Source organism: Hakea prostrata, chromosome 3 (genome assembly GCF_041222555.1).
Source record: "Hakea prostrata isolate BN-2017 chromosome 3, UWA_Hpros_2, whole genome shotgun sequence".
Classification (NCBI taxonomy): Eukaryota; Viridiplantae; Streptophyta; class Magnoliopsida; order Proteales; family Proteaceae; genus Hakea; species Hakea prostrata.
In genome coordinates this window covers 27,848,434-27,876,055 of record NC_142602.1, presented here as the reverse complement: position 1 = coordinate 27,876,055, position 27,622 = coordinate 27,848,434, and the positions used below count along the sequence as shown (strand labels likewise).

Genomic DNA, 27,622 nt, shown 5'->3' with positions numbered 1-27,622 from the left:
CATCCCATATATATAAAAAGTGCACTTATTAAAAAACAATGCCAAAAGACATATCCAAGTGGATGCAAGGTACCTATCCATTTAGAGTCATGAACTTACACAATAGGTACCTCTTTTCCAATAGACACCTTGATTCACAACACGAGCTGGTAATTTTCCTCAATAAACACTTTGTGTTCACATGTGTCGGTCTATAACAAAATCTTATTCAACTTTCAACTTAGAGTTGGGCTTTCTTATATCGTATGAGACTATTCATTGTAACCTGTCTGCAAGGCAAATATAGTCTCAAGGAAAGTGACATTGTAACATGCCTGAAAGTGCAAACTTATTATTTTCTGTTTTGTTTCATATGCCCATTTTTTAACATTTAATACCAATAAGGTGGCTATATTTAACTTACCCAAATCTGCCTAGACACTTATAATCGACACCTTGACAACCATGATAAGCATGTCATTTATATTATGTTGCATAGCTGGTATTCATGAACTTCAACTCAGATCAACGACTCTTCCCCAGTTCACACAGACAATTCCTATAATGATAGAAGTTCACAAAATGAACTTGTGCCTACAAAAATACACCTCCATGCAAAAAGAATATGATAATAATATGGAATACATTTCTTATTAGAATTCGAATATTCAAAACAGAAGACACTCTACTCAGAAAGCTTTCATTTTGCAGCTTGTCTGAGATGGTAACAGAGGCTAAAAACAGAGATTCTGGTGGTTTCGTGGCTTCCTCAATGTTCTAAACATTGGTGAACAATAATAACCAATGCTCAATGCTTCCTACAAAAATTTGCCGATGAAATGTCTATAATGTGATGTATGAGATTGCCCCACATCCAAAATATCTGGGCTGCCAGGAAGAAATCTCAATGACAAACTGCTTCAACAACAAGTTTCTTGGTCAGGCTTGGGCATAAATCCTTACTGAAATTATCTTCAGATAGCTCTATGGCACACTCAGTTTTATTCAGGCAGATCTGCAATGACAACAAAAACAGATTCAACAATGAATGATCCATGTGAAAAGCAAAATCCTACAAGCAGGTAATTTTCTACTTTGCTCCCCCCTTTTCCTTGCTAGTAAATAGTTTTCTACTTTCAGCATAGAAAAAGGCATGGCCAAGCATAGTTTTGCACTTATAATGTCAGAGGTTGGTCTGAGTTTTGTGATGAGAAACAGACACGGTGCAACTTGGTTTTCTGCCTGACTGGAACCAGGTCCAAAACTGAGACATAGAACTATGCATGTTCAAATACTCGATTTGTTCAAAGTAAAAGAATACGACTGCAAAGATTGAGCCAGAACCATTTTGACTAACCGGTCATATGTGTATATCTTCCTTACCTTCTCAACCACAGTAGCAGATGTAGGATCATGACACTCGCCTTTGCTGTAAGATCCACATGTCCCGGTAGGAGTCCCAAAGCTTACAAATTTTATAGAAGAGATGCTACCATTATTGGGACATCTAATATGTAGAGTTGCCTTGGCTTCAATATTTTCCATGGAACTTTTTTGCCAAGACTCAAGATCCACAGTAGGATAGTCCTCTGAAACACTAGCACATATGCTGGTTACACGCCGTCTTGAGAACTTGATCTCCTTTGGATTTCCACCTTTCTCCTCAAAGATCACTAGAATGTTTCCAGATGGCCGAAACCAAGATCGCGGGACATGGTACCTGCCCCAGATGTCATAGCAAATTTTAAGAATGTCAAAGAAGTACACGACAGAGAGAACATGCCAGGGCTGGTCAATCAGAACAAAGATCTTTAGCTGCAAAGACAGAAATTGCTCAACAAATGTTCTGATTGTCTTTCGAGAGCTGATCAATCAAAAGAAAGATCTTTAGCTGCAAAATAAAAAATTGCTCAACAAATGTTTTGATCATCTTTTGGACTGCTATAATGCTTTGAAACTAAACGTTTTCAACAATATCCCAGAAGATCCCTTAAGTTGGCCCAAGTATCCTTCCTGTTTTCTAACCACAACAATTGAAGAGGATCACATACTGTCTACCTCTAATGTTTATCTAAAAGGTAACCAGATTCACCTCTATACTGTAATTACAGTGTTACTGACCCAAGTAGCAACATGCCAAGTATCAACATCAACTAACAGAGAGAAAACAGAAAAGACTAAGTCTGAACTAGCTATTTCCTTTTCAAATTATTTGTTTAATGTCTATAGCTTCGAGAATTGAAATGAAGAACTATATGTAAGGTTTTCACCATGTACGGGCTAACATTCATGTTAGGAATTACATGCAATGGAGCTACAAAAAATTGAAGGAGATCAACACAAAACGATTTACATGGTTCAACAACGTAGGCTAAATACATGGCTGGCCAATACGTTGATCTTCCACCATTTTAATGATAACGATACAGCATCTAAGTGGTAAAATATAGAGGAAACCTAATCCCCCAAAGTAAAAAATCCCTCCCCCCATTCCCCCACCCCTATTAGAGGGAAGAATCACCAGTACTTGTATCAAGTAGAGATCAAGCTTCACCAATAAAAATCCAGTCATTGTGAGGATTCCAATTAGCGGACATGTGTAGATTGGAAAGGTTGGTTAAAAAGAGACTTAACTGGGAGTAACCTTCATAATCGGTTAATGGCTTGTATTAACCCTGTTGTTGTGTAAAGTGTAGATTGGGCCAATACGTGATGGGGCCTTACCATGGGAGGTCAAGTTAACCTGATTCAAGAATGATTCCTGCTCCCAAGCCTATATAAGGATAGCTATGGCCATTAATTGTGTTAAACATCTTTTGTAAAGAGTGGAGCAGACAAGAGTGACACATGGGAGAGAAAAGCAATCAAAAAGTTCTTCAATAACAGATACAGCTTTAGGCACTCTATTTGAACCTCCTAAAATTTATTGTTGTGTTCTTTGATCTGTCAAATTAACCCTATGGAATAATTCTGTAAGTGCTCCTAGTTGTGGTGAAATTTCATTCTAGCAAAGTGCATTGGGCATATGCAAGAAGATAGACTTCAAGTTGTGCCAAAGAGAAAAGGGATATAACAGATAAGCAATTCTATTTTCTTTCTGTTTACCATCTTTGAGTTGGTTCTCCACAGCCAGTGCTGCATTTGTTAGGCATGAATTTTCCTCTGTAATTGCATTGATGAGGGCATTCATCATGTATAGAGCTAGGTCTAGGCCAATATCTTCCGATTGCTTCACCATTCAGCCAAGCCAACCCTTTCCCCATATGCAACATATCTAACCCAACAGGTTCATCTCCAGGAGGAGGATCCACAATTGCCTGCAAAATATTACAAACCATTATTTTCTGAAGAAAACAGCTAAAGTGAACAAAAAATTAATTCAGAAAGAGATCATAAGCCTAGTACATACAACAGGCAAGTGATCATGAAATCAAGATCTGTCCTTGAATTTAGGCATACGACAGCAGAACTCACTAGGAATACAAAAATCAAAAGTTCTACCGAAGTCATATTGGGTATCCTAAACATGCCCGCTTACGAATTTCTAGCCTCTCAAGAAAGCATGAACTCTCCAAAAATTTCATGTCCAGACTTTCCTCTATTTGTTTATGTTTTGCGAAGTAATGACAAAAGTATACCTTGTACCATGTGAGAGGTTGATTCTTTGGCAGCCTTGAGGTTGATACCCACTTCACATTGTTCATCCCATCTTCCTTGTATATATTCTGGTGCTCCCCTTCCAATCCAATCTGCAGTCAAAAGGAAAAATAAATAAATGAAATAAAAGGGTAAAATTTTACTTTTTAACTTTTAAGTAGCTCTCATGATGCACAGAAGTAGCAATGATTTTTGTACAAGAATGAATGCAGTAAATGAACTATTTTTTATAATCATATCCAACACAACCAAGGCAACTTCAAACTAAATGAGTTGACCACATAATTGTTTTTCACTATTTGACCCTGTTTGTTAAGTTGTTGATCATTCTCAAAGAAATTTAGATACTGAGAACAAAGCAATGACCTCCATCATAGTGCCCATGAATAAGCAGGCACACCAAATTCAAAACTTTAGTTTGTCATTCAAGCTCCAAAATGCCCCACACTTATTATATTTTAGCCTTGTCAAAGTAATGCAGACAGAAAGACAAACCAGCTAGTCCATCAGAAACTAGATCGAAGTCTCAATGGTTAACAGACCAAGTCATATAGAAGTCATGAGGAAGCAAGTGAATGAGTTTAAGTTAAGGAACAGAAATTACCTTGTAAACCCAAGAATTTGAAGACAAGTTAAGGGTTCCACTTTTAAAACCTTCAATCTGTACGCTGGTAAGTCCAGCTCCTACCCAGTCGTAAAATGGTCCACCATTCTTCAAATTACAATCACAGAAGAGTCAATAAACCATCACATAGATAACCAAGGAACTTGAACTACTACAGAACAAAGACAATATGATCTGAATTCAGCTGTAATGGCCTATGACACCAAGCCCTATATAAAGCAGGGGTGTTGAAGGTCATAAACCATTAGACAATTCCTTGATCTAAGGCACTTACGAAAGATTTTACTTGGTAAGGTTATGTACAAAAAAGTTTTACACTTCTAGATTTTAATTTTAAAAATATTTTCCTAATCCCCATTTTAATGTCTAACATTTGCTACCAACAAAAATTTTGACCTCAACTGCCTAAATTGTCCTTCTGGATTTTATTTCTTCAATAAATTACTCTTAAAACTTAGTTACCATATACATCAATAACCATATTCTTGCCCTTGTCTAGGTAACAAGGACAATGTAATGTCTCAGTGTCAAACACACATTAGAACTACGACATGTTTAAACTTCCAATTTGAACTAAATCACATCTTAAGAAAATGAGAAAATAATAGCAAGAAGGAAAATCCGTCTTCCAATTTTAATAAATCTATAATTTTGTATTTGACCTTTAGGATCAGTATAAAATATGTATAGGGTCATACTTTTATCTTTAAAAAATTTTAAAGACCTTCCTATTTTAAAAATAATGTACCTGTTTTTTTTTTTTTCTTAGTAAGACTTTTGGGTACCACAAGAAATGAAGCAACATCTGTTAGCCTTAAACATTGTAAACAGCACCTGGTCTGAAGTATAAACTCATATAGAAAACAGAAGTATTGGTTTTGTTTGACACTGAACTTTTGAAAGTGTCTCATCACTAAGTAGGTCATTGTTTCACAAAGTGTGGCTGGATAAATTCAGTATCTTACTTGTAACCCAACGGTCATGCTTAGAAAAGCAATTTCATTCTTCCCTGCCTTGAGAGAAATGGGACTTTCAAATTCAAAGGTTGAATCCAGACCATTTCCAGAGGTACTAACTGCATAAATGAAATTATTAAATCAAATTTAGGGGTTTAGGAGTGACAGAGATACAAATGATGGAGAGATGCACACTCATTGTCACAAGAATACAAACACAGATAAGATGTGCCAAGAATGAATGCTTCTAGGAAAGAAAAATATCATGTACAAGAAGGAATGGTAGTTTTATAAGAACTAATTAATGGATATTTTCCAGAATAAGATCAGCAGATAAATTACTAGAAAGGCATAACAAATTAACAATAAAACAAGAGTTACAGCCAAAGCAGATGTGGTAAGTGATAACCTCATTACTTAGATTTCATAGAAGAATTACTTGGTGCTCTACATTTCTCTTTGACTTTTTCCGATGGTTGTACAATGTTTTGTAACTAACGCTTTCTACCTCTCCATAAGCAAATAGAAGGGTCAAATCGACGAGGTAAGTACATCATTACTGTGCCATCGTGAATTAGTAGAAGAAATGTAGGACATAGAAAAAACAAGCCCTGCGACTCTTGGGTTAGTTTAGTTGTAAATTAGCCTTACATAACTTGGCCTTCGAGCCTTAATACTGCAAAGTTCACTTACAACAGCTTCATGAGCTGCACCATGGGTCACAAATCCTTGAAACTATGTGCAGTCTCAACCCTAGAGAACCAACTGATTGGTACTATTACCTCCTCACATGTACATTGGCATTGAGGTAGATGAACTTAATTAGCACATCACAGAAGTACAACAGATGTCCATTGCTGCATAGTCATTAACATTGATAGCAAGAAGCCAGCCTCTGACTGAGATCATCATTTTGTTGAGTTCTAAGTAGGTGAAATGGTTATGGTTCGAGGTGAACTAGAACAGTTCATATCTGGTACTGGGACTAAAATCCTTGGAAGATGGGTCCTTTCAAAGTGCTGAAATAAATTGGACCTAATGCCTAATGCCTACATATTATATCTCCTAGCAGACAAGAAAATTAAAATTTATTTTGATGTTGCTGATCTTAATTTTTATTTGAGGCACCATATAGACTGGGGCACACCTGGTAGGGGAACTAATGTGGACAAGTTTCTTAGGCAAGAAATACATGTGTACAAGCCAAATAAACCAGGCCCAGACCACTTACTAGGCCACAGTATGCTTAACTAGCTTATGGGCCAGGCTATCCCATTGGGCTGGGTGTTTTCTGGTTCACCCAAACCAGATATTGGGGGATCCTTTAAGTTGTTTTTTTAATTGTAATCCTAGGCTAGATAGCAGTTTCTATTATGTCATTTAGCTAAGTTACTTTAATAAGTCATTGTATAACTCCCATTATTCCTTGGTGAGGGACCTCCTTATGTTTGGACAAGTCTATTATTAGGGAGTTATCTTCAGCATTGCTTCTAGAATATATCTAAGAAGCAAAATAAATCGAGTTGGATAATTTATGCTGAATCATGTAAAACAATCACAATTTACTTCCTTCAATGTGAGAAAGTATGACAGAGAATTTTTATTGTCAGTTTGGAATGCAGATCCAGCCAGCAGTACTGAAATGCATAACAACAGTATAAAAATGAAGTTGTTCAATGATACAGAAGTAGAAAAGGAATAGATGATAACCTTGAAGTTCCTGATTTATGAAAACATGAACTGCATGACCCTTTGAGGAAACTATTAGAAGTGGACTGCTCCCATTCTTTAGAAACTCTTCATTTTCATCAACGTCCAGGCTGTCATTTGATGAGACATTGTAAAACTGGTCCTCATAAAGCAAAGATGATTGATTTGTATTTCTTTTACTTATTTAATATCTAAAAAGCCTCAAAGTAAATGTACACTCTATATTAGTTTTACTTCATGTGGAAGACTGGACCTAGTTAAGATCCAGCTCATGGCGCCTAAGGGTGACATTAATAAAATGTGACAATCAATCCCACCCAGGGTTTTAAGGTACAGATTAGATCTGTGAGATTGCACAATCCAAGCAGATACTCACCAATGCCAGCTAATAGCTGTGAAATCAGGGACTGGTCTATCAGGATCAGCATCCATAGATTTAGTCTCCAACCACAGGCTAAATTTTTGCCCCCACTCATCGACACTTGGCTTGCATGTATAGCATATTTCCATAAATTTTCACTAGAACCATCACCATTCCTCAGAATAGTGGCACGATCATTTTCTAGAGTTTTCCAACCAAGTAAAGACGTGGCTTCAATGGATCAAACTGTTATATGCCTAAGAATATACAGAAAAAGACAAACCTTGTTGTATACCACAAATAATCAGTAGTATCCTTTGTGGTATTTAGGTGATCTACAAGTTCATTTTTTATGAAGTCAGCTTCTCCCCAGATCCCTGCCTTCTCCACAAACAAGTCCCACTGCAAACTTGGGTTCCATTTCTCTGGAACCATTTCAACAGCAGCAGATTGAGATCGAACCTGTTGCAAATTTTAACATTTGAGATACATATAGTGATATGATTAGAACCCACAGTGCAGAAAACACATGCACAATCTTCAAGATACCTTCATCAGTTAGATCCTTCTAATATAATGGGTAATGATACTAGGTGAAGCTTGGAGATACCAAGAAGCAGTTGCAGCAAAATTACAACTCCCAGTAGCAAAGGCAAGACCTTATCTTTTCATGAAAACAAGTGACATTTGGCATCCAATCAAGGACATGTTATCCATGTCATAATCTTGTCATGGGTTCTAACCACCACCACCCCCCCCCCAAAAAAAAAAATCAATCAATCTCTTTCTGTGGATTAGTTTTCAGAGCAATCTGACTCCACATGTTGAAAAGCTGCTCTGAATGTTGTTTTAAAGTTAAATTTGATAAGAGGATATGAAGATTGGAGAATAGAGGGAATTGAAAGAAGATGGAGGAAGCCTCCATGCATTATGGGTTCATGGACTGCTTAGGGGAAACAGGAATAGCCTCCAGCACTGTCTATTCAGGAAACCTTTTTCACAATAAAGAGTGGAGGAGGACACCCTTTTGTCAGATTTTTGTGAGTTGTTTTCTGTATCAGATATAAACAACACCTCAAGGTAAACAATGACATATTTTCGTAAGGTCATTTTAATGTATTCACTGCCTACAGATGTAATACAGCACACAAGATTAATGGTTTTACTACCTACTACCTACTTATAGCATCACCATCCAGGATAAATTGCTTCAAGAAAAATGACAGTTACAATCACAGAGAATATAAGAGGCATGTTAAAAGAGAACATACCTTAGCAGTATTAAATGCTTCATTTTTGCAATCTGGCAAGATACTAACAGACCAAGCTGGAACATTATATGACATGTTACGAAAACTAACAACCTTGTCATTTTCTTCATCCATATTAGCAAGAAAAGCAGCACATTCTCCTGATGAATCAGCATATACACTGGCCTATAAACAATGAGAATTCAGCTAATATGGAAACAAATCAACAAGAGAAATGTTAAAGGCATAATTAGATGGGTGTTCTATTGTTAATTAAATTCTATGATCACCATTGTGAAAAGAAGAAGAAAAATTCATTAAAATAAGGAAAAGAACTACTTTCAAAAATGAAAAATGGAGAATATCATAGGCAACATGCGATAAGAATAAATATTCAGTTCTGCACGAGAATAAAGCACAATGTTTTTCTTCCTAATGTAAGAAGCAGACACCAAGAGTTAATGAGCATGTAAACCACCTAGAGAGAACATGGCTTTCTTTAGACGAAAATTTTGAGATGTAGGCCATGGGAGAGTGCCAAATCTTGATAACTAGTATAAAGGAAGAAGAAAGTGGAGAGCACCCACGTGATAGTTACGTAAACCCTTCTACCGCACTAGCAGTTTATTTCTAATAAATCCGGTTGAGAGAATAGGTTGTGGTAGAATGGCTTTTATAGATCAATGAGATCCCAAGCCCTTTATTTATAATAAAGTGGAAAGAGCACTATTACATAAATACCATTACTTGGATAACAAGAAATAGAAAATTACATGAACTAGAACTCTAATAGAATTGAACTCCTAGTAGAATAACACTCCCCCTCAAGTTGAGGCATAAATATTAGTCATACCTAACTTGCCTATAATAGGAAGAAAATCTCCTTCCTTCAAACCCTTAGTGAAAATATCAGCCACTTGGTCTTCAAACCTCACAAAAGGCATGCAGATGAGGCCTTGTTCCAACTTTCCTTTTGACAAAAAACCTATCAATTTCAATGTGCTTGGTTCGATCATGTTGCACAGGATTATTTTCAATATTAATGGCAGTATCGTTGTCACAATATAGCATTATAGGGTTTGGAACTTGGACTCCAACATCTACTGCCAGACCTTTCAACCATAACAGCTCACAAAATCCACGAACCAAAGCTCTATATTCAGTTTCTGTACTGGATAAAACTACTACACTATATTTTTTAATCCTCCAAATAACTAGATTACCTCCAATAAAGGTACAGTAACCTGAGATTGACTTCATGTCAGGAGACCTAGCCCAGTCTGCATCAGTGTGCATGCTTCTACCCTTAGATTATCATTGGGTGACAAAAGTATTTCTTTTCCAGGAGTTCCCTTCAAATACTGCAGTATTCTGGTAACAGCCTTCATATGAGCTGAATATGGAACATGCATGAACTGGCTCACTATCACCACAACATAAGCAATGTCTGGCTTGGTGTGGGACAAGTAAATAAGCTTTACTGCCACCCTTTAACATCTTCCTTTGTCCACTGGCTCTCCTTCCTTCTCCTTAAGTTTATCTCTAGCCTCAATAGGGGTATCAACTACTTTACACTCCAACATTCCCACTTCTGATAATAAATCTAGGACATACTTCCTCTAGGATAGGTATATACCCTTCTTTAATCAAACCACCTCAATCCCTAGGAAGTATTGTAACTTCCCTAGATCTTTAATCTCAAACTCTTTGCCAAAAAGGTACTTTAACCTTTGTATTTCCTCACTATCATTCCTTGTGACGACAATATCTTTCTTATAAACAATGAGAAGTGTGATATTGGTACCTAACTTTTTGACAAATAGTGTATGATCAACTTTGCTTTGTTTGTACCCAACAGAGATCACTGCCTTTAAAGGCATCCAAACCAGCATCTAGGAATTGTTTCAACCCATAAATTGACATCTTCAACTGATAAACTTTCCCTGTATTGCCATCAGAGAAACTATGTGAGATCTCCATATAAACTTTTTCCTTCAACTCCCTATGCAAGAAGGTATTCTTTACATCTAGTTAGTGCAAGTTCCAAGTCTTTATTCATAACTACAGATAACCGAACTCTAACAATGTTCAGTTTCACAACAATGGCATAAGTCTTCTCATAATCAATCCCATAGGTCTACGCAAACAGCCTTCAACCTGTTGATCGTTCCATCCATATTTTGTTTACCCACAAACACCCATTTACAGGCCATGGTTTTTTTTTCTAGAGGAAGTGTAACCAACTCCCAAGTATCATTTTTCTTCATTGCCTGCATTTCCTCTACCCTAGGCTACCTTCTATCTCTTATCAGCATAGGTTTCCTACCAACTTTTAGGAACAGAAACAAATGATAGAAAGGATATAAAAGCAAGGTAAAAGTCAAACAAAGAGTCATAAGAAACATATTTAGCTATGGGATGTTGAGTACAAGATCAAACTCATTTTCTAATAGCAATAGGAAGATCAGAAGAAGATACCTCAAGGGAAATAGTAACATCTAATTTTGGGGCAACGGAGGGAAGTGGTAACATGTCACCTTTCTCCACTTGCTTTGGTCGATTGTAATTCTTCCTTCGATAAGTCTACACCTCCTTATTCTGCTCAATCTTGTTTTGAAAGATCTCAATAGTGTGACTCACAGGAGTGGTCTCCCCCTGACCAAGTTCTTCACATGGTTTAGAAAATGGAGGGGGAGAATTAGAGTCCTCATAAATACTACCCGAAGTCTCCCCCTAGTTTGGAAACTCATGTGGTGGTGTGTGAGAGTCTCTGTATGATGGAAAGGTCTAGAGTTGGAAGAGTTGGAAAGAATGCCTCTCCTCTAAAACTCTCCCCTTGGAGGCATATAGTAAGGTAAGACTCATTAAAAATTACATCCATGGACACAAGAGATTTCCTTAAAAGAGGATAATAACATTTGTATGCCTTCTGAGTAGCAAAATACCCCAGAAATATGCAGCGCAGGCTGTGGGGAACCAACTTACTTTGGTGGGACGTGATTCTAGCATAACACACACATCCATAGACCTTTTGAGGAATAACAAAGAAAGGGGCTCCCTGGAGAATCCCATTAGGACATTTAAAACCAAAGATCATATTGGGCATCCTATTCATAAGGTAAGAGGCAATGAGTATACCATCACTCCAGTATTAGTTAAGGCAATAACAGCGGTAGTACTTGTATTAGTGAGAGTAGCAGTGGGTGGGGGTAGTTGATTGCACACCCTGGTTGAAGTAGATGTCATACCAACAGATTTAACCATATCAATAGAAGCCGCATTAGCCAACAAATCAATCCACTCAGGTTTTCCATGTTTGATCCAGCATGTTTCCTCAATATTATTTGTTTTTCCACAATGAGTACAAAACCTAGAATTGCGATCCACAAAATTAAATCGACTATGCCCCCTGCCGCAAGAGGACCCTCAGCCTCAAGCAGAGGAAATTGAGCCACGGCCTCTACCTTCTACCCTGGCCGAATGTTCAAAAGTATTACCTAGAGTCTTTGGTACTGCCAATCGCTGAAGGTTGGAAAAAATTTCTAGCGAGGGATGGAACCAATTCTCCCGCTAGAATAGTACCCTTCATTGTAGCATATTCTGGATCTAATCCTGCAAGGATTTAGCAACCAGAAATTATGTTTTCTGTTTCTTCAATTCAGTAGCATTTGTGGTTGCTGGCTAACGAACATATAATTCCTCTCTCAACTCCCAATTCCATTCTCCTCTATGATCCTGGTCATTTGGATCCTCCTTTGTATTTGCTTTCGTCTTTATTTAATTAATTATTCATCCAAAAAAAAAAAAAACATATAATTCCTCAACAACTCCTTTGAATGAACTATAATATTCTGGAAGAGTATTTCCATTCTGCTTGAAATTAAACAACTGAGCGTAGAAGGTCATAGATACGAGTGATATTCTCCTCCTAGGAAAAAGTCTCCTTCAAATCCTCCCATACTGCCTTTGCAGCAGAATGAAACATAACTGTCGCAGCGATTGACAGTTCAATGCTGCTCTAAAGCCATATCTAAATGGTGCTATCATCCTTGATCCACGTTCATAGTTTATAACTGAAGTAGTATCTTTTGAATCAAGTACAAGTAAAGAGTCCTTTAGATGCTTTGATTTCCCCTTGGCCTATATAAAAGCTTGGACAGCCTGCCCACAGTAGGTAGTTTCCAACTCCATTGAGTTTACTGAAGCGAATCTTGTTTTGTTGAATCCGTCATAGTAAAAGTAGTTCAGCAATCCAAGAAGTAGTATATTAAGGTTTAGAATCCAGAGATCTTGTCTATCGCATCTCTCGTATAGGGTAATAAAGTTGCAGCTTGAAGCTGCAGTAAAGACTGAGGAACTAGGGTTCGGTCAGATTAAAGAGGGTTTTGAGAAAGAGAAGAAAATGGCAGTGGGAAGAAGAAGAATGGAGGTTGGGGTGCTTAATCTGTTTAACATTGCTCTGATTCCATGAAACAAAACAAAAACTAAGATAATGAAAAAGAGAAATCATGAGAGAGGAGAAGAGCCTAAAATCAATGTGAGCAGACTTAAATGCCTTTATTTTATTTTTCAATCTCCTATTTATAGAGGGAAGTAACCCTAATTACAACTCATAACCAAGAGTCCATAACTTGGGGAATAAGTTAGTTGGTGAACAAGTTAGGTACGGCTCGCATAGGCCGCACGCTAACATGGTGTATTGATCTTTTTTGCAAAGGGAGTGAACGCAAGTTGTTTATTTCAAGAATAGGCTGGAGTCAACCAGCTGCACCACTTTCTTCTCTTTTCCCCCCCCCCCCCCCCATAGGCCGCACGCTAACATGGTGTATTGATCTTTTTTGCAAAGGGAGTGAACGCAAGTTGTTTATTTCAAGAATAGGCTGGAGTCAACCAGCTGCACCACTTTCTTCTCTTTTCCCCCCCCCCCCCCCCCAAAAAAAAATTAGGAAAGAGAGGTACACGACTTACTTCTGAAATGAAAAAAATAAAACAAGAAGAAATCAGATAATATTTAAGAAACATGGCATTTCATAACTCAGTGATAAATCCACTGTGATTCTCTATCAACCAATACCAATAAGGTGGGACCATGAACATGGATAAAATGATTTTGATGTCCGGAAATGCTTGTACAAAAAAGTAATTAGTTTTGTTCTTAAGTTTTCATATAATAGCCAGTGTTCTCATTTGTCAAGGCAACAACTAAACATAGCATGGGAAATCAAGGCAGTCCAGGGACTAGTTAATATTGGGTTAAGAAATGGACAAGTACACAAGCATCAAACAATTTACACATGTGAATATGTTGCGACTTCTACAACCACCTGAACGAAAGAATTTTGTATGCTTTTTGTACCATAGGTATGTGTTGCAAATTATTTTAATCTTAAGTTTGTTAGTTATACGAAAATAATAATGCAGATTTGCTTCAACAATTTTTTGGCCACTCAGCAAACACATGGCTTACACTTGGTCACATGATATCACTATTAAATATACCAAGAAATAAGAACTAATTAAAAATCAAAAGACTGGATATGTGGATGGATGTGTAGTTGAGAGTTCTGCGTGTGCCTTAAGTGTCTGCTGTCGCCTAAAACCTTGAAAGGGTAAGCATACCAAGCCCCGAACCCCATAGTGTCAGCCCTATATGCAATGTATATGATGCATATGGTACAGAGTATGTACAGTTTGGGAATAATTGACACCAGGTAAGTTCAGGACTCTGGATGCTTTCATATACTAGTTAGATCCCTCCACTCAAAAGCTTAAGCTTTTGGGTTGCACAATTCAACATGGCATCTGAGCAAAAACCAACAATGTCTCTTAATAATACATCCACATCCAGAATGCAGTAATGAGGGAACCACAAGTTCCACATGCATTGCCAGCCACAAAACATGGGGAGCATGGAACAATAACCTCACATTGATTAAGCTTGGGACTTTGCATGCTTCATGCACTAGTTAGCTCTATCCACTTAATAGTTTAGGCTTTGCATGAATAATTCAACATACCTATTGTTGGCTTTGGAAGCCAAGGCCAGTCATACCATGGAGATGGAGCCAGGCCAAGTAAGAAATCACTACAAAGAACTTAAACCATACGATAATTTACCTATAAATTTCATTCAACAACTTGTCATGCTTTGTCTACTAAAGAAACACCACAGCCAATTTCTTCCATGTTTTTGGAGGGGAAAATATGATATTTTATTTTCAAATTATATTGTTGATAACAATAAATAAGAAGGTGAAGTTAATCTGTCAAAGTAATATTTCACTTTCCAATACTTACTACAAGCATACTTTGAACATCCTAGCAGGTCCCAACTAAAAAAACTTGAAAGGAAATCACCTCTTGTAAAGGACCTAGAGACAGTAGGGTGGGCTCATTATGTAGCAGTGCGTGCTCACATAATTTTATAGCCTTATGAAGCTCCTTAAGGTGTCCCCATTTTGGAAGCCTAGCTAATCCTGGAGTTCAGATTTGAAAGAATTAGTAAAGTAGAAAATTGAAGAAACAAAAAAAGGAAGTATTTATTTACACTTCCTACAGTATAACAGTGTTGGAAGATTTCAGATGAATATTGGATATAGAAATTAGCAGTTACTGCAAGATAAGTCAAGAACCCACCATACTCATCAATTGGTGCATCGTAATCATAACTCGTGGTAATAAAAGGTCCCCCTGCAGTGCGATCGAAGTTTGTTCCCCCATGATACTAATGGTAAAGAAAACATGCTTCAGACAATAAAGTAATGCCACAATCATTAGCATAAAAATATATGAATCTCAGACTACCATGTAATAATTTTGCACACAACCGCCTTTCTGAAAAAAACGAGCAACAGAGAAAGCAACATCTTCAGGTGGTCTGTGAGGATCTCTGGACCCAAATGTTTTAAACCTGAGAGCATAGAATAACATTATAATCATCTTTAACCAAAATAATGCCAGACTCATATAATTGTTGATTTTAGTAGCAGGCAAAAGTCAAATGCAATAAAATTTAAGAATGCTTTTGTTCAATAATAAAATGGAATATTGGCTTCATTATGTGGTCAATACCGAAACTCGGCCGACCACCACAGTTCACTTTAGCATAATATATCAAAAATTCTACTAAATACTAGACTGTTTAACATATGATGCAGAGTCACCTGCCAATTTGGTAATCTGCTCACCAATTTGGATTTGAATTCTCGAATTAATAAAACCGGTCCTTGAGGGATAAGGGATGGTAAAACATTAGATTTAAAGCATTATAAAATACAAAGAACAAGGAAAGTCACAATTATAGCCACTTTTCACCGAATATGAATGACGTGCACTGTTACATGTACCACACCAAGCTTGGTCAGTCATGTACTCGTAGGAATGACTGCATGTCAGATTATGGTTAGTTAGTTTTCTGACAGATTATTTCCAATGTCATGTGTTAGGACCCTAGGATGAGAGGCCATGTGGAATGAGGGTTAGTTAGGGTTATTTGAAATTATAAATAGAGGGATAATTGAGGGTTATAAAAGGAGGGACAAGTGAGTGGAGAGGATATGGAATGTTTTATGAGAGTTGTTGGGACACCACTGTGAGGTGTGGGGGTGACTGGCACCATAGAAACCAGTGTTATCTTGTTATTTCTTGCATTCTTGTACGAATTCTTGGGAAATATTATTAGGGTTTTATCAATTGGCATCAGAGCTATAATGATCCAGGGAGGTGATGGCACTGCCTTCGTTTTCTGGTGAAGGAGGAGTTCAGAGATGGATTTTAGAGGTTCTTCTCTTATGCTGGGAGAACCAGATCGAGGAAGAGCAATGGTTGGGGGTAGCGATCCAACATCTGAAAGGAGAGGCACTTGACTGGATCTATCACAAGAATTGGACGGCATTTTTTTGGACGGGATTCAAAGAAGCCCTGAGGTGTGAGTTTAGCGACGGGAGACAACCGACATCAAATTTGGAGATAGACAAGAACCAGGTTGAGAAGTATTGAATGAAGGATGAAGTACGCCCGGCTACGGAAGTCACGCATCACCAAACGTGGAGCAAAAAGATGAAGATAGGATTGAGTGAAGATACCTACCGGACCAGAGTGGAGCAATATTCTGCTATAAAATCGAGATGCAGTGAAGTGAAGAAGCATAGAAGGAGGCCAGGTACAATCGACGGCAAGTTGCAAGCGGCCAAAAATTCTATTCGCAGGAAAGGAAGAGACGGTGGAGTTTTAGGGTTTTTTAGGTTGGTTCGGCTCAACCCAAACCGGTCAATCAGTTTGGTTCAAACATTAAGGACCAAGGAGCTTCTAATTCGGGCCCAATTCAGGTATGCTTAGAATCAGATTTAGAGCCCAAGAGATCTAAGTTCAAAGATTGGGCCGTACGTTTTCCTAAGAAACCCCCTTGGGCCCAGCCCATTCCATTAATCCCCAGCCCATCATATTTCATTCACTCAATATCCAACCCATATTTGTTAACTCATGATTTTAAGTGTTCATGTCTAGCCCATTTAATAGAATTATTTTGGGCCCATTACAGTTTCATAACCAAAACCCAATCCCTACAATCAAACCAACGATCAGCCCATTACTCTTCACCCATGGGTTTAAGTATTTGGACCTTACTCCTTTTCATCATCACTCATGGGCCTGGCCCATTTCGTATACCCAAAATCCAAGCCTTTTCAACATTACTTTAAACCCAAATAACTCAAACGGGTCAAAACCCAAATCCAAACCAAGCCTGAACCAAGAACTTGCCAGAAAATGGTCCAACCGAACCAACAAGTTGGGGAACCATCGTCTTCAACCACTGAACTTCAGAATAGAAAGGGAGGCAACAACGTTGGGGCTGCAGCGACTGAGGAAAATCCATCGTCTTCCAACAGCTGCACGCAGGCTCCTTGAGATGCAGCGGTGTGATGGGTATTAATTTTGTTGCAGGCCAAAAAAAAAAAAGCTCCAAGTCTGATTTTGAGCAGTGGGTGTATTATTCAGCCTGGGAGGATGATTTTGATTTACTACGGTTATGCGGCACCATCACACGACTAAACTTCAACAATTCCATCACCTTGAGGACAAGGTGATTTTCGAGGGGCCAGTAGTGTTAGGACCCTAGGATGAGAGGCCATGTGGAATGAGGGTTATTTGAAATTATAAATAGAGGGATAATTGAGGGTTATAAAAGGAGGGACAAGTGAGTGGAGAGGATATGGAATGTTTTATGAGAGTTGTTGGGACACCACTGTGAGGTGTGGGGGTGAGTGGCACCATAGAAACCAGTGTTATCTTGTTATTTCTTGCATTCTTGTACGAATTCTTGGGAAATATTATTAGGGTTTTATCATCATGTTGGGTAGCTAAGGAATAAGTGTTGGTCATCCTAGGTTGGTGACAGCGGTTAAGGAGTTAGTTCTTGAGCACTGCAAGGCAATAGTTCTTGAGCACTGCAAGGCAACCATGGCATCATAAAAAAGCAACACAGTACCAAAGAGGCACCAGATTACGGTCCCAAGCAGACCAAGGAGCTTGGATACCGAGGTGACACCCTAATAACTATGTTCTTGAGTACGTGGAAGGAGTTATAATGGAACTCATAACAAAACAATGTAGAACTCGTGAAACAGCTACCCCCTCAGCAGCCTAATGAAATGAGTCTAGAGCTGAATAAGCTTGATCCTTACATTGTAAGTCTTGAGAAACAAGGTCAGGGTTCATCCATAAAGCCATGAGAATAAGTTTCTTCAGGAGAGAAGTTATCCTATTAGTTATTCTATTTCTCCTTTTTATCTCCTTTTTATGTCCTTCCAATTTTCTTTTCCTATTTGTCTCTTCTCCAGGCTGCATACATATCAGTACCAGTGCCATGATTTATTAGATTTGCAGTCTTATGCATTTGTTTTCTGCCTTTTTCTTTTAGCCCCACCACTTTTTCTGGCTAATGCCTGTTACGGGAGTCATGTATAACTCAACAAACAAGAGTTAGTGATATTAAAAATATAAAAGACAAAGAAACAATAGAAACAATCCATCAAACAAGACTAACTTGTTAACATTGAAAATATAAAGGGAAAACCATTACCATCCAGGCCAATTCTCAGTCCAGATTTTTGGCTTGTTGGGAGAGTTGGGTGTGAATGACTCACAGTAAAAAGAGTTACAAGTATTGATCTGCAAATGTAACATGGTAAGGGTCATGCTATAAAATTGATGCAAAGTTGACACACTTCTCTAAATCTCATCTATTAAAAGCAAATGTGTACACAGTGAATTTATACCCAAAAATTTTGGAAAAGAACTCTTAGTATTATGATGGGAAATATTTATGGTGGGTTTCAACACAACCACTACCACATGGAAGACTCTATGTAGATACTAGAAAGTTAAAATTTCTTTTGAAAGAGTGTAGCACAATTCTCATCTTCAAATAGGTAAGGAATTTAACAGCACTAAAGAACATTAATGAACACTAATGTCCTTCAAAGCTACACATGTAAGTATGTAACAATGCTGATCTTACACTCAAGTACATAACAATCCAAAGCATAGAGATGAGCTATTGAAGATGACGGCACTTTTTAGCTCAATCAAGATATGACGGGTGAGATATCAACCTCACATATTAGGTAGCTAGGGCTATGGGCACCCTCAATTAACAACAGGTTTCTGTACACCACTGATTTGGCTTGGTTCCATATAGTTGAAGAAATGAGGTAAACCAGTTTGTCCATCACATTAAAGACATCCATACTCCGATACTGAAAATATAATTGAGCAATAGCATACCAACTTAAATACAGATTATTCAACGCTACCTATTTGTTCTCCTTGTTCTCTCTATTGAAGTTCTTTTACAATTGACAGTCCATCCTTCTTTCAGCAAATACAATAAAGATATTTCGCAATCATCCTTACATGATGAGTAGCTTTTCATTTTTTCTAATCATGGTCGAGACTTATAGGATCCAACTACTTGAAACTGAACTTGATTTGGTTAACCCCTTCTTCATCATCATGTCCTATTACTTCCTTTTCCAGTTTTTATTCTTAATTCAGCCCTGGAAGATCATACACTCTTGCACAAAGTTGAGAATTGGTTAGTTTCCTTTCATGAAGCAATTCGATTTCTGGTCACACCTTTCCTATACATAGCGCGCCCCCCCCCCAACAAAAAAAAAAGCCTCCTCCCCCTCAATTTAACTCCACTGTTGGGATCCATACATGTGACTAAGTGGCATTCTTGAAATTTTAGGTTATAAATGTGAGCCAAGAAATCTCAGTCAAAACCATGGTTGTCAAAGCGTCTGCCTAGGCCGCCTAGGCAGCAAAGCGGTTTTTCAGCCGCTTTGTTTTGAACCGCTTAATTGACGCCCAATCTGCGAATGAACTCTAAGGCCCAAAGTGACATAGAACTTATTTTTTGCTCCGGGGGCGCTACCCCCACCAGCTCACCGGGGAGCGGGACCCCCATGCCCATTGGCAACCAAATGTGAAGCATAAGCCATACTCAACATCAATAATCAATGAATCAGTAAATGCCTAGGCGGACGCTTTGACAACCATGGTTTGGTGAGATGAACTTTTGTTTGTGTTCTTTTTTTGAATAATTTTTCATAATTATGATCTTGAATGGTTGTTATTTTTGGACGAATGTAACTATTGAATATTTTTAGCTTATTGTAAAAAGTAGTTGTATTGAAAAGTAGTTTAAAAATAGTTGTATTGACAAATTTTGACCCAACCGCTTTGGTCGCCTTATTGCCACCTTGCCACTTTGACAACCATGGTCAAAGCCACCAAAATTTTGTGAGATTCTTCAGTATAGACAAAGATAATAACAAAAGTGGTTGATTAATTAGAAATGCAGGTTTCAACAAAAACTTCAACTATTCATCATTCAAGCTTAAATTTGGTTTTCATCATTTGGGTACAGCAGTGTACATCAAAGAATTTTTTATCAAAATTTTGGCTTTAAAGTGGTTTCAATTTCAAGTGGTTTTGCCTATTAGCAGGAGAAAACTTAAAACAAAAACCAAATCCCACAAATAGGTGATGTGGGCAAATCTATATCTGATGAGGCACGCTACAGAGCACCGGTGAAGTCAGATTTCTTGAACTTATCCTCTTTAGTGTAGTTGGCTGCTCCACCATTCATATCCAACTGGTCGACCATCTTGACTAACACTTTATAAAGAAAAGTAGACATTTTTTATCGGCCTTGTCACAAATATTGGTTTCACAAATACTTAAGGAAATTTGTCCATTGGAGATCTCCAACGGAAGGCAACCTCACCTTCTATATCTGTTTAGGTTAGCATTAGGTGTGCACCATATCTAACACACACCCACATTTCGTGAGTTACACTTGATTAAGAGTAAGTTACTCATCTTATCAACGATCAGAGGTGGTACTACTTTACTATATTTATTCAAAATGGGCATAGTAGTACAAATAGATCATCAAGTGACTTCGTTGCTTACCCTTTGAACCTAATTGAGGATTTAACCTCTTCACACAAGTTGGGTATCCATCACATGACCTATGTCAAAGATCTTACTCCCATTCCCATAGGTGCTTCATTAAAAGCTCTTGTAGGCAAAGCTTTAGTGAACATATCAGCTAAATTCCTCTTTGATTTCAATAGCAATTGTTCTTTCATCAATATTTTGCCTTAAAGATTATGTCAAAGACGTATGTGTCTTCTTTTCCCATTATATACCCTATTTTTTCCTATAGCTGCTTTACTATCACAATGCAGTGAAATAGGTGATATTGGTTTGGGCCACACAAGTATATTTGCAATCCGGTTTCTAAGCCATTCAGCTTCACTTCCAGCCTTTTCCAAAGCTACAAATTGTGCTTCCATTGTAGAAGAAGTTCCACAGCCCACAAATGGTTGCCAACATCCCACGAAGAGTTGGTCACACTAGAGTAGGCAACAGTAGTTAAGGAAAGCATTAGGGTTATCATTGCAAAAGAAGAGAGGAACAAAAAAGGGTAGGGGACAGCGGTTGGACCCCTAACCCTAGTCCAATCAACGCATCTGGGTCAACAATTTTAAATAAGGCGTTGGGCCTTAAGGAGACCAACAAGATCAAATTCAAAAGTCTAGTTACCTAGGTGTTATGGGCTAAAAAGACAAATTCAAAGCATGGGCCAGTAAGGGTTTATTTCTAGGCCCAACCCAGATGGAGTGTTAGCACCTACACATTCCAAGGCCCAAACACCCTATCGCCCACTTGCAAAGCAACATAACTAGGGGTATTTTTGGGAGGCCACTAGTCCTCCTTCAACCTCTAATCTGTCAATTGTAGGGCTGTAAGACATAGCCACGACCAACAGGATGGAGACTCTGCTAGGGAAAGCCACCGATCGGTGCTGGTCTGACAATTTCTTACTAATGCCAGTGACCACTGCAGAGGCAAAACTAACATAGGGTCAAATGAAGGGGATTTCGACCACCAACATGATAAATATGTAAGCATCAGTAGGGTATTTCTCTGTACTACAAACTTTGATGATTGACACGGCTGAAACAGGTCTTCGACATTCCCATGGGTTCCATTCACCAAGAAGCTCTTGATATCTACCACGATGATGGATTCCAAACAGAAATAGCTTACTCCTATAGTCCTATGTCGAATTCCAGGCGGGAATAACTTTTGAAATTTTCCTTTTCTCTTGGTCTTTTTCGCGATCCCCTTCTAAATGTGGCGGTTGATACCCCCATTCGCGCCGCTCTCTTTGGTATCCTAAGGTAGAAGCCATCATATTTTGTTGGTTTGGTCTTAGAGAACTGTCAACTTACGGATCAAAATCATGGGTATGTTATCTCATCAGATCCTTCTCTCATCTTGTTTTATCCTATTAGTAGTTGGGAGCTTCACTGCCTGTTTGAAGTGTCTGGACAACAGGCCCCTTCCATTGCTGACTTTGTGGTGAGATGGCAAATTATTTGCAGACTGGTGTAAATCCCCAAGTCCCTTCTGAGCGAAAAATCCTCAGCAAGTCTGGTCAATACAAATTTTGACGTAAGTTGTGTACTTGGAAATGGGCGTGCTGTTGGAACTCACTGAACAATGCTGAATTGGCATGGTTGTGTGGTAAGCATATGAAAACCAAGTTTCTAATTTTCCTTCACCTGAGAACAAGGTGAATTTTGAGGTGCCGGTAGTGTTAGGGCCTTGGGAGGATGCCACCTGGAGGAGGAGAGAGAGAGAGAGGGTTATCGTTGGTTGGTGGGTTATAAATAGCGGGAAGGTGTGAGCGAAGCTTTCGGATGTTTATGTGGGATTTGAGCAGCCTTTGGCTGAGGGCACCATCAAAAGCAGTGTTATCTTTTAGTTTCTTGTTGTAATTCATATTTTCTGGTATTGGAACAGCAGGCTTCTAACATATTGGATGACCACAAGTCGAATTTCACAGTGGCCCAGGACCGTATGTGTGCTTCAGCTGATCCACATAGACGGGAAGTGAGTTATCAAGTGGGGGATGAGGTCTTTCTTAAACTCTAGCCTTATCACTTCAGGAAACTTGCCAAGCAACCCAATGAGAAAATCAGCCATCATTTTTACGGGACTTGCCTAATCACAGGGCAAGTGCGCATAGTTGCCTATCAACTCCTTTTGCCGGCTGATCCAAATGTGCATCCAGTGTTCCAAGTTTCTAAGCTGAAGAAAGTGATCAGATAGCATATTACTTTACAACCACTTCCCTCATGCTTGGTAGAAGACGGGGAATTGCAGCTCATTCCGGAGAAGTTACTAGCCATCTGTTTTTTGCCACAAGCAGTGCTGGAAGTTTTGATCAAGTGGAAAAGGATCCTTCATGTGAAAACGTGGGACGACCATGATGAGACAAATTACCAGTTTCAAATTCTCACATTGAGGACAAGGTGAAACTGTTGGAGGGAAGTGTTGATAGGCCCCTTGTATCACGAGGGTATACTCACAAAAATTTGAAGAGCAGCAAGGGATATTATGTGCAGCAATAAAGGAAGGAAATCAGATCAGATTGTTGTCCTAAAATAGAAATAAAACTGAGTTGGAAGAAGGGATTCCATGAATCTGATTAGGGGACTGATTCAGGAAATTATTTACCATTAATATGGGGGGGGGGGGGGGTAGTAAGTTAAGCAGTTTTGAATAGTCAGGGAAATTGCAAGGTAGACCTTGCAGTGGGAGAGCTACTGCTCTCGGGTAGCTGTAGGAATGAACCAACTGTTGGTTCTGATCTTAAGTATTTGTGACCTTGAGTTCAGTGATTAATAAAGACTAGTATAATTATTATCCTAAGTCAACTCTATTCTCTATTGTATTTTCCTGGGAGTGATTGAGGACTGTTGTGGATGAGGGGATAGCCACTGTTAAGCTAGGTTCAGGGGCGTAGCATAATCAATGACCTTTCTGCCCTTGAACTAAATACGGCAGAGTTACAAGAATAAAACAATAGAAGCTGCCCTAAACTAATAAAGAAAACCCAGGACAAAAATGCCCTTAACAGCTGTTGCTAAGAATGGAAGTCGCAGAACTTCAACAAATTTAAATGCCATAAACGTTTAGGATGCCCAAATTTCCAGTCAAAATATGACAATCTAACTACCAAAATTCACTTGAAACCAACCAGAGTTTCCACAAGGTTTTGGTTTTGCAGAACATGTAAAGTGATGAGATATAGTTTGTGATCTTCATTGAGTCTTATTCTCTTTTCCTCAAGATTTCCTCGGTAAATGTAGAATATCGAAAGATGGGATTCAGGAAAGTTTGACCTATTCCTCAAAACTTTTGTGTTTGAGTGTGGGGGGGGGCATGCGTGTGTCAGTCGGCAGAGAGAGAGAGAGAGAGAGGGGGGGGGTAATGCGTGCATTGGGTTACCTCAAGGAGGGGATTAAAAAGGTCTTTTCACCGGACAAGGGGGGAGAGAGAGACCTAGGTTGGGCAACCTGGTGACTTGACCAGCTTTAACTCTTCTATTATATAGCACAGATTTATGAAGCTGGAATCTCTACTTTCACCTTTCCTCTAAATACTGGTCTATTTATAGCTACGTTTAACTACTGAGAGAGAGAGGAGAGAGAGAGAGAGTTAGGTTAGTGGCTATATTAGGATTCTTTCTTCTCTCTTTTTTTTTTTTTTTTTTTTTTTTTTTTTTTTTTTGAGGGAGAGTGGAAGACACAATCTGTGCAACCTGGCAGCGTGAACAGCTTTTACCCTTCAATTTTAGCATAGATTTGTCAAGTTGGATCCTTTACTTTCAATTTTCCTCTATATACTGGTCTATATATAGCAATGTTTTAACTACTTTGATTCATATCATACAAAAAGAAGCTCAGGCACCATTAAAGAATTAGTTTCTAGTATTAAAATATGGTCTTGTGCAGCTTATTCAGTGTAAGCTTAAAAAGATGAATAAATAAATAAAGACTCACCACAGGATCAGGAGCATCATATTGCTGGCACATTATCCAAGGCACACCAGTATTCTGAGAAAGAGCCATTCTTGCAGCCCACATTGCATAAGGCTTTGCCCCATCCCCATAAACCCTTTCAATGTCACCATATTCATTTTCTATCTGCATTAAATGCAAGGATTATTAATGCAACTTCAACCCATTAGCCTGTCAAACAATACTAGGATTAGCCAAAGATTACCCAAACATCACAAGCATAGTAGTTGAAGAGGCGAAAATAGTGATAAACTTATGACAAACATTTCACAGGACAAGTGGGAAAAATTCTTGCCATGATATCTGGCCTCCCCTGAACTGTTGCTTCTTATGACCATGACATCATGAAAAGCTCATAAAAAATTAAAAATACAAAAATTTGGATAGAATGCATTAACATGCAAGGAAATATTTGAGACATGAGTTTCTGAAGAATATCTAAATGTAAATTTCAAAGATCCAAAGTAAGAGACTTCCATATGGTAAAAAAATCTCGCTCAGATGAATAGTTTCTCTAGGAGGAATAAATTTCAGTTTACGCTCCATCCGTTTCCAAAGGGGCATGCCCAGTGAACAAGGGTCCCACCACCGTGGCGTCTGGGTGGGGTCTTAATCTACAGAGACCTTGATCCTGCTTTTACAATGATGCTGTACCAGACTTGAACTCTTGACTACTTGGTCACGATAAAACAACCTTACTGTAGTACCGACGCCTGCTCTCATGCTCTATTTGGGTCAATGGAAAAGTATGGTGGAAAATTCCTAAAGTAAAAGCAGTATAGAAAAGGTATTTCAGACAGGAACAAAAGGAGCATCTATTCTTTCAGTGTTGAATTGAAATTAATCATTCTTCTCAAGTAAAACTTGAAGATAGATCAGCCACAATCCAACTGCTTTCACCCTCACCATTTGCATTCTACTCAATTACTAAACAATGTTTACGAAAGTATTATCTGAATTTCCAGATTTCACTTAACAGTATTATCATTGTTTTTCTTTCAAAGTTATGATCATCTAGTGTCTGTTGAAATATTCCCCAAAATTGAGAGAGTTGTGCATAAAAGGGATCTTCTAAGTATAACCCTGCAAGGTCACAATTACTAAGTGGATCAAATAAGACAAGATATTGATCGTATGGCATTTTTAATTGGGCATATGATACCATTTCTGCATGTTATAAGACGAAAAGACCCCTTATTGTGTACAGGAGGGCAATTCAGGTTTGGTGCCACAAGCTCAGTGGTCACACAGAAAAACAAAAAATAACAACAGAAAAACTCAAAAAATTCCATCAACCAGAATTAGTTTTAAGGATTCATGTTTGCCTGCGCCAAGATGATAGGGCCTCCCTGTGATGCAAAAAACTTCTCCTGCTTCATCATATTTACTATGAAGGTTGTAAAGTTCTGCATGTGATTCTGGATACAATAAAAGGATAAGTGAATTAGGAAGAACGAAATGTAGTCACTTAAGCAAAACCATTGCTTTAAAGTTAATTCTAGATAGCTTAATAGGACAGAACACACATTTAAAGTTAAGCACACAAGGGTGAAAATTGACAAGTTTCCAATACCTTAAAGGATTCATTGTCAGTTCGGAAGACTGTACCGGGCACATAATGCAACCAAACAGGAACGCCACTGTAATGCACCATTGCGAACAGTTCAATTTTCACTCACAGACAAGGAATTGGAAACAAGTTGAGACAAAGAGTGAACCCAAATATGAATCCAAACCAATTCAGTATCAAAATCAAAACAAAAACTACAAGAGAAGCGGACCCGAAGTTCCACTCTGCAGCAACAAATGGGCCAATGCGCAAGATCAGATACATCCCAGCTCTCTGAACAATCTTTATAAATTCAACCAGATTGAAGCGTCCTCCGAAATAATACTACAGGATTCAAAATTAAAACCAGTTAATTCCCAACCAACTCTACCAATTCAATTAATTTTCTCTACCTAACCAAGGAATCGGCTAATCAACTCACATTGCCAGGAGAAAGCTCGTGCCCATTCCAAAAAACGTAAGTTTCGATCACATCAATCCCTCCTTCCTTGGCAGTTTGAATGAGTCCCGGCCACATCTATTTCATTCAACACTTGTTACTACCCAAAAACAAAAAACACCAGAAACCCAAATGAGCATTCAATAGGACTGATTTAACTAACCCCAGGAACACTGCGAGGATAATGTATGGAAGCAGAAATGAGAAGTTTTCGCTCGCCGTCAATGATGAGAGAACGATGGTCGTACGTAACATTGGCTCCAAAACAGGATACAAAGAAGCAGCAGCTGAAGAAGAAGAAGACTAAGAAGCTCCATTTCCCTTCCGCCATTGTTAAGCTCAGAGTAGAAAGCTTAACTTAGTGGCATCAAAAAGCAGAAAAATCTGGATTTAAAAGCTCACAAGAAACCTTATCTCATCTACTCTCATTAAATGAGGTTTGCGCGTTGATGTCAGCGCACACAGACAGTGAGAGAGACACACAGAGATTTGCCACTCGCTTCTCTACTGTCTTTCACTCTTCACCTTTTTGTTTGGTTTCGGAGCATGAAGGGAACTGTGGAGTAAAAAACACTTCTTTGGGCGGAAAAATGGTCCCATATGCTCTGCAACCTTGACGGTGGAGTGCAC

At 38.4% G+C, this 27,622-nt stretch overlaps 1 protein-coding gene across 1 annotated transcript; it reads right to left on the bottom strand.

The window, feature by feature from the left end:
* Window positions 1-352: 352 nt before the first annotated feature.
* Window positions 353-27,622, bottom strand: BGAL10 (beta-galactosidase 10). The gene is made up of 19 exons (XM_089150169.1): window positions 27,156-27,622; window positions 26,975-27,070; window positions 26,765-26,877; window positions 26,557-26,623; window positions 26,309-26,401; window positions 24,966-25,109; window positions 18,620-18,708; window positions 15,343-15,448; window positions 15,175-15,262; window positions 14,896-15,014; window positions 8,560-8,724; window positions 7,572-7,750; window positions 6,928-7,037; window positions 5,227-5,336; window positions 4,241-4,348; window positions 3,618-3,728; window positions 3,085-3,296; window positions 1,363-1,699; window positions 353-994 (listed from the first exon to the last, which is right to left on the bottom strand). Exons 1-19 carry the CDS (start codon window positions 27,321-27,323, stop codon window positions 884-886), a joined length of 2,526 nt encoding a protein of 841 aa, XP_089006295.1. The 5' UTR covers window positions 27,324-27,622; the 3' UTR covers window positions 353-883.

Coding starts and splice junctions, on each gene's coding strand:
- BGAL10 (XM_089150169.1), bottom strand. CDS start 27,323: ATGGCGGAAGGGAAATGGAGCTTCTTAGTCTTCTTCTTCTTCAGCTGC. Junction 15,263..15,342: donor GTGTGCAAAATTATTACATG/GTAGTCTGAGAT, acceptor CTTTACCATTAG/TATCATGGGGGAACAAACTT. Junction 5,337..6,927: donor CATAAATCAGGAACTTCAAG/GTTATCATCTAT, acceptor TCATTTATGCAG/TTAGTACCTCTGGAAATGGT.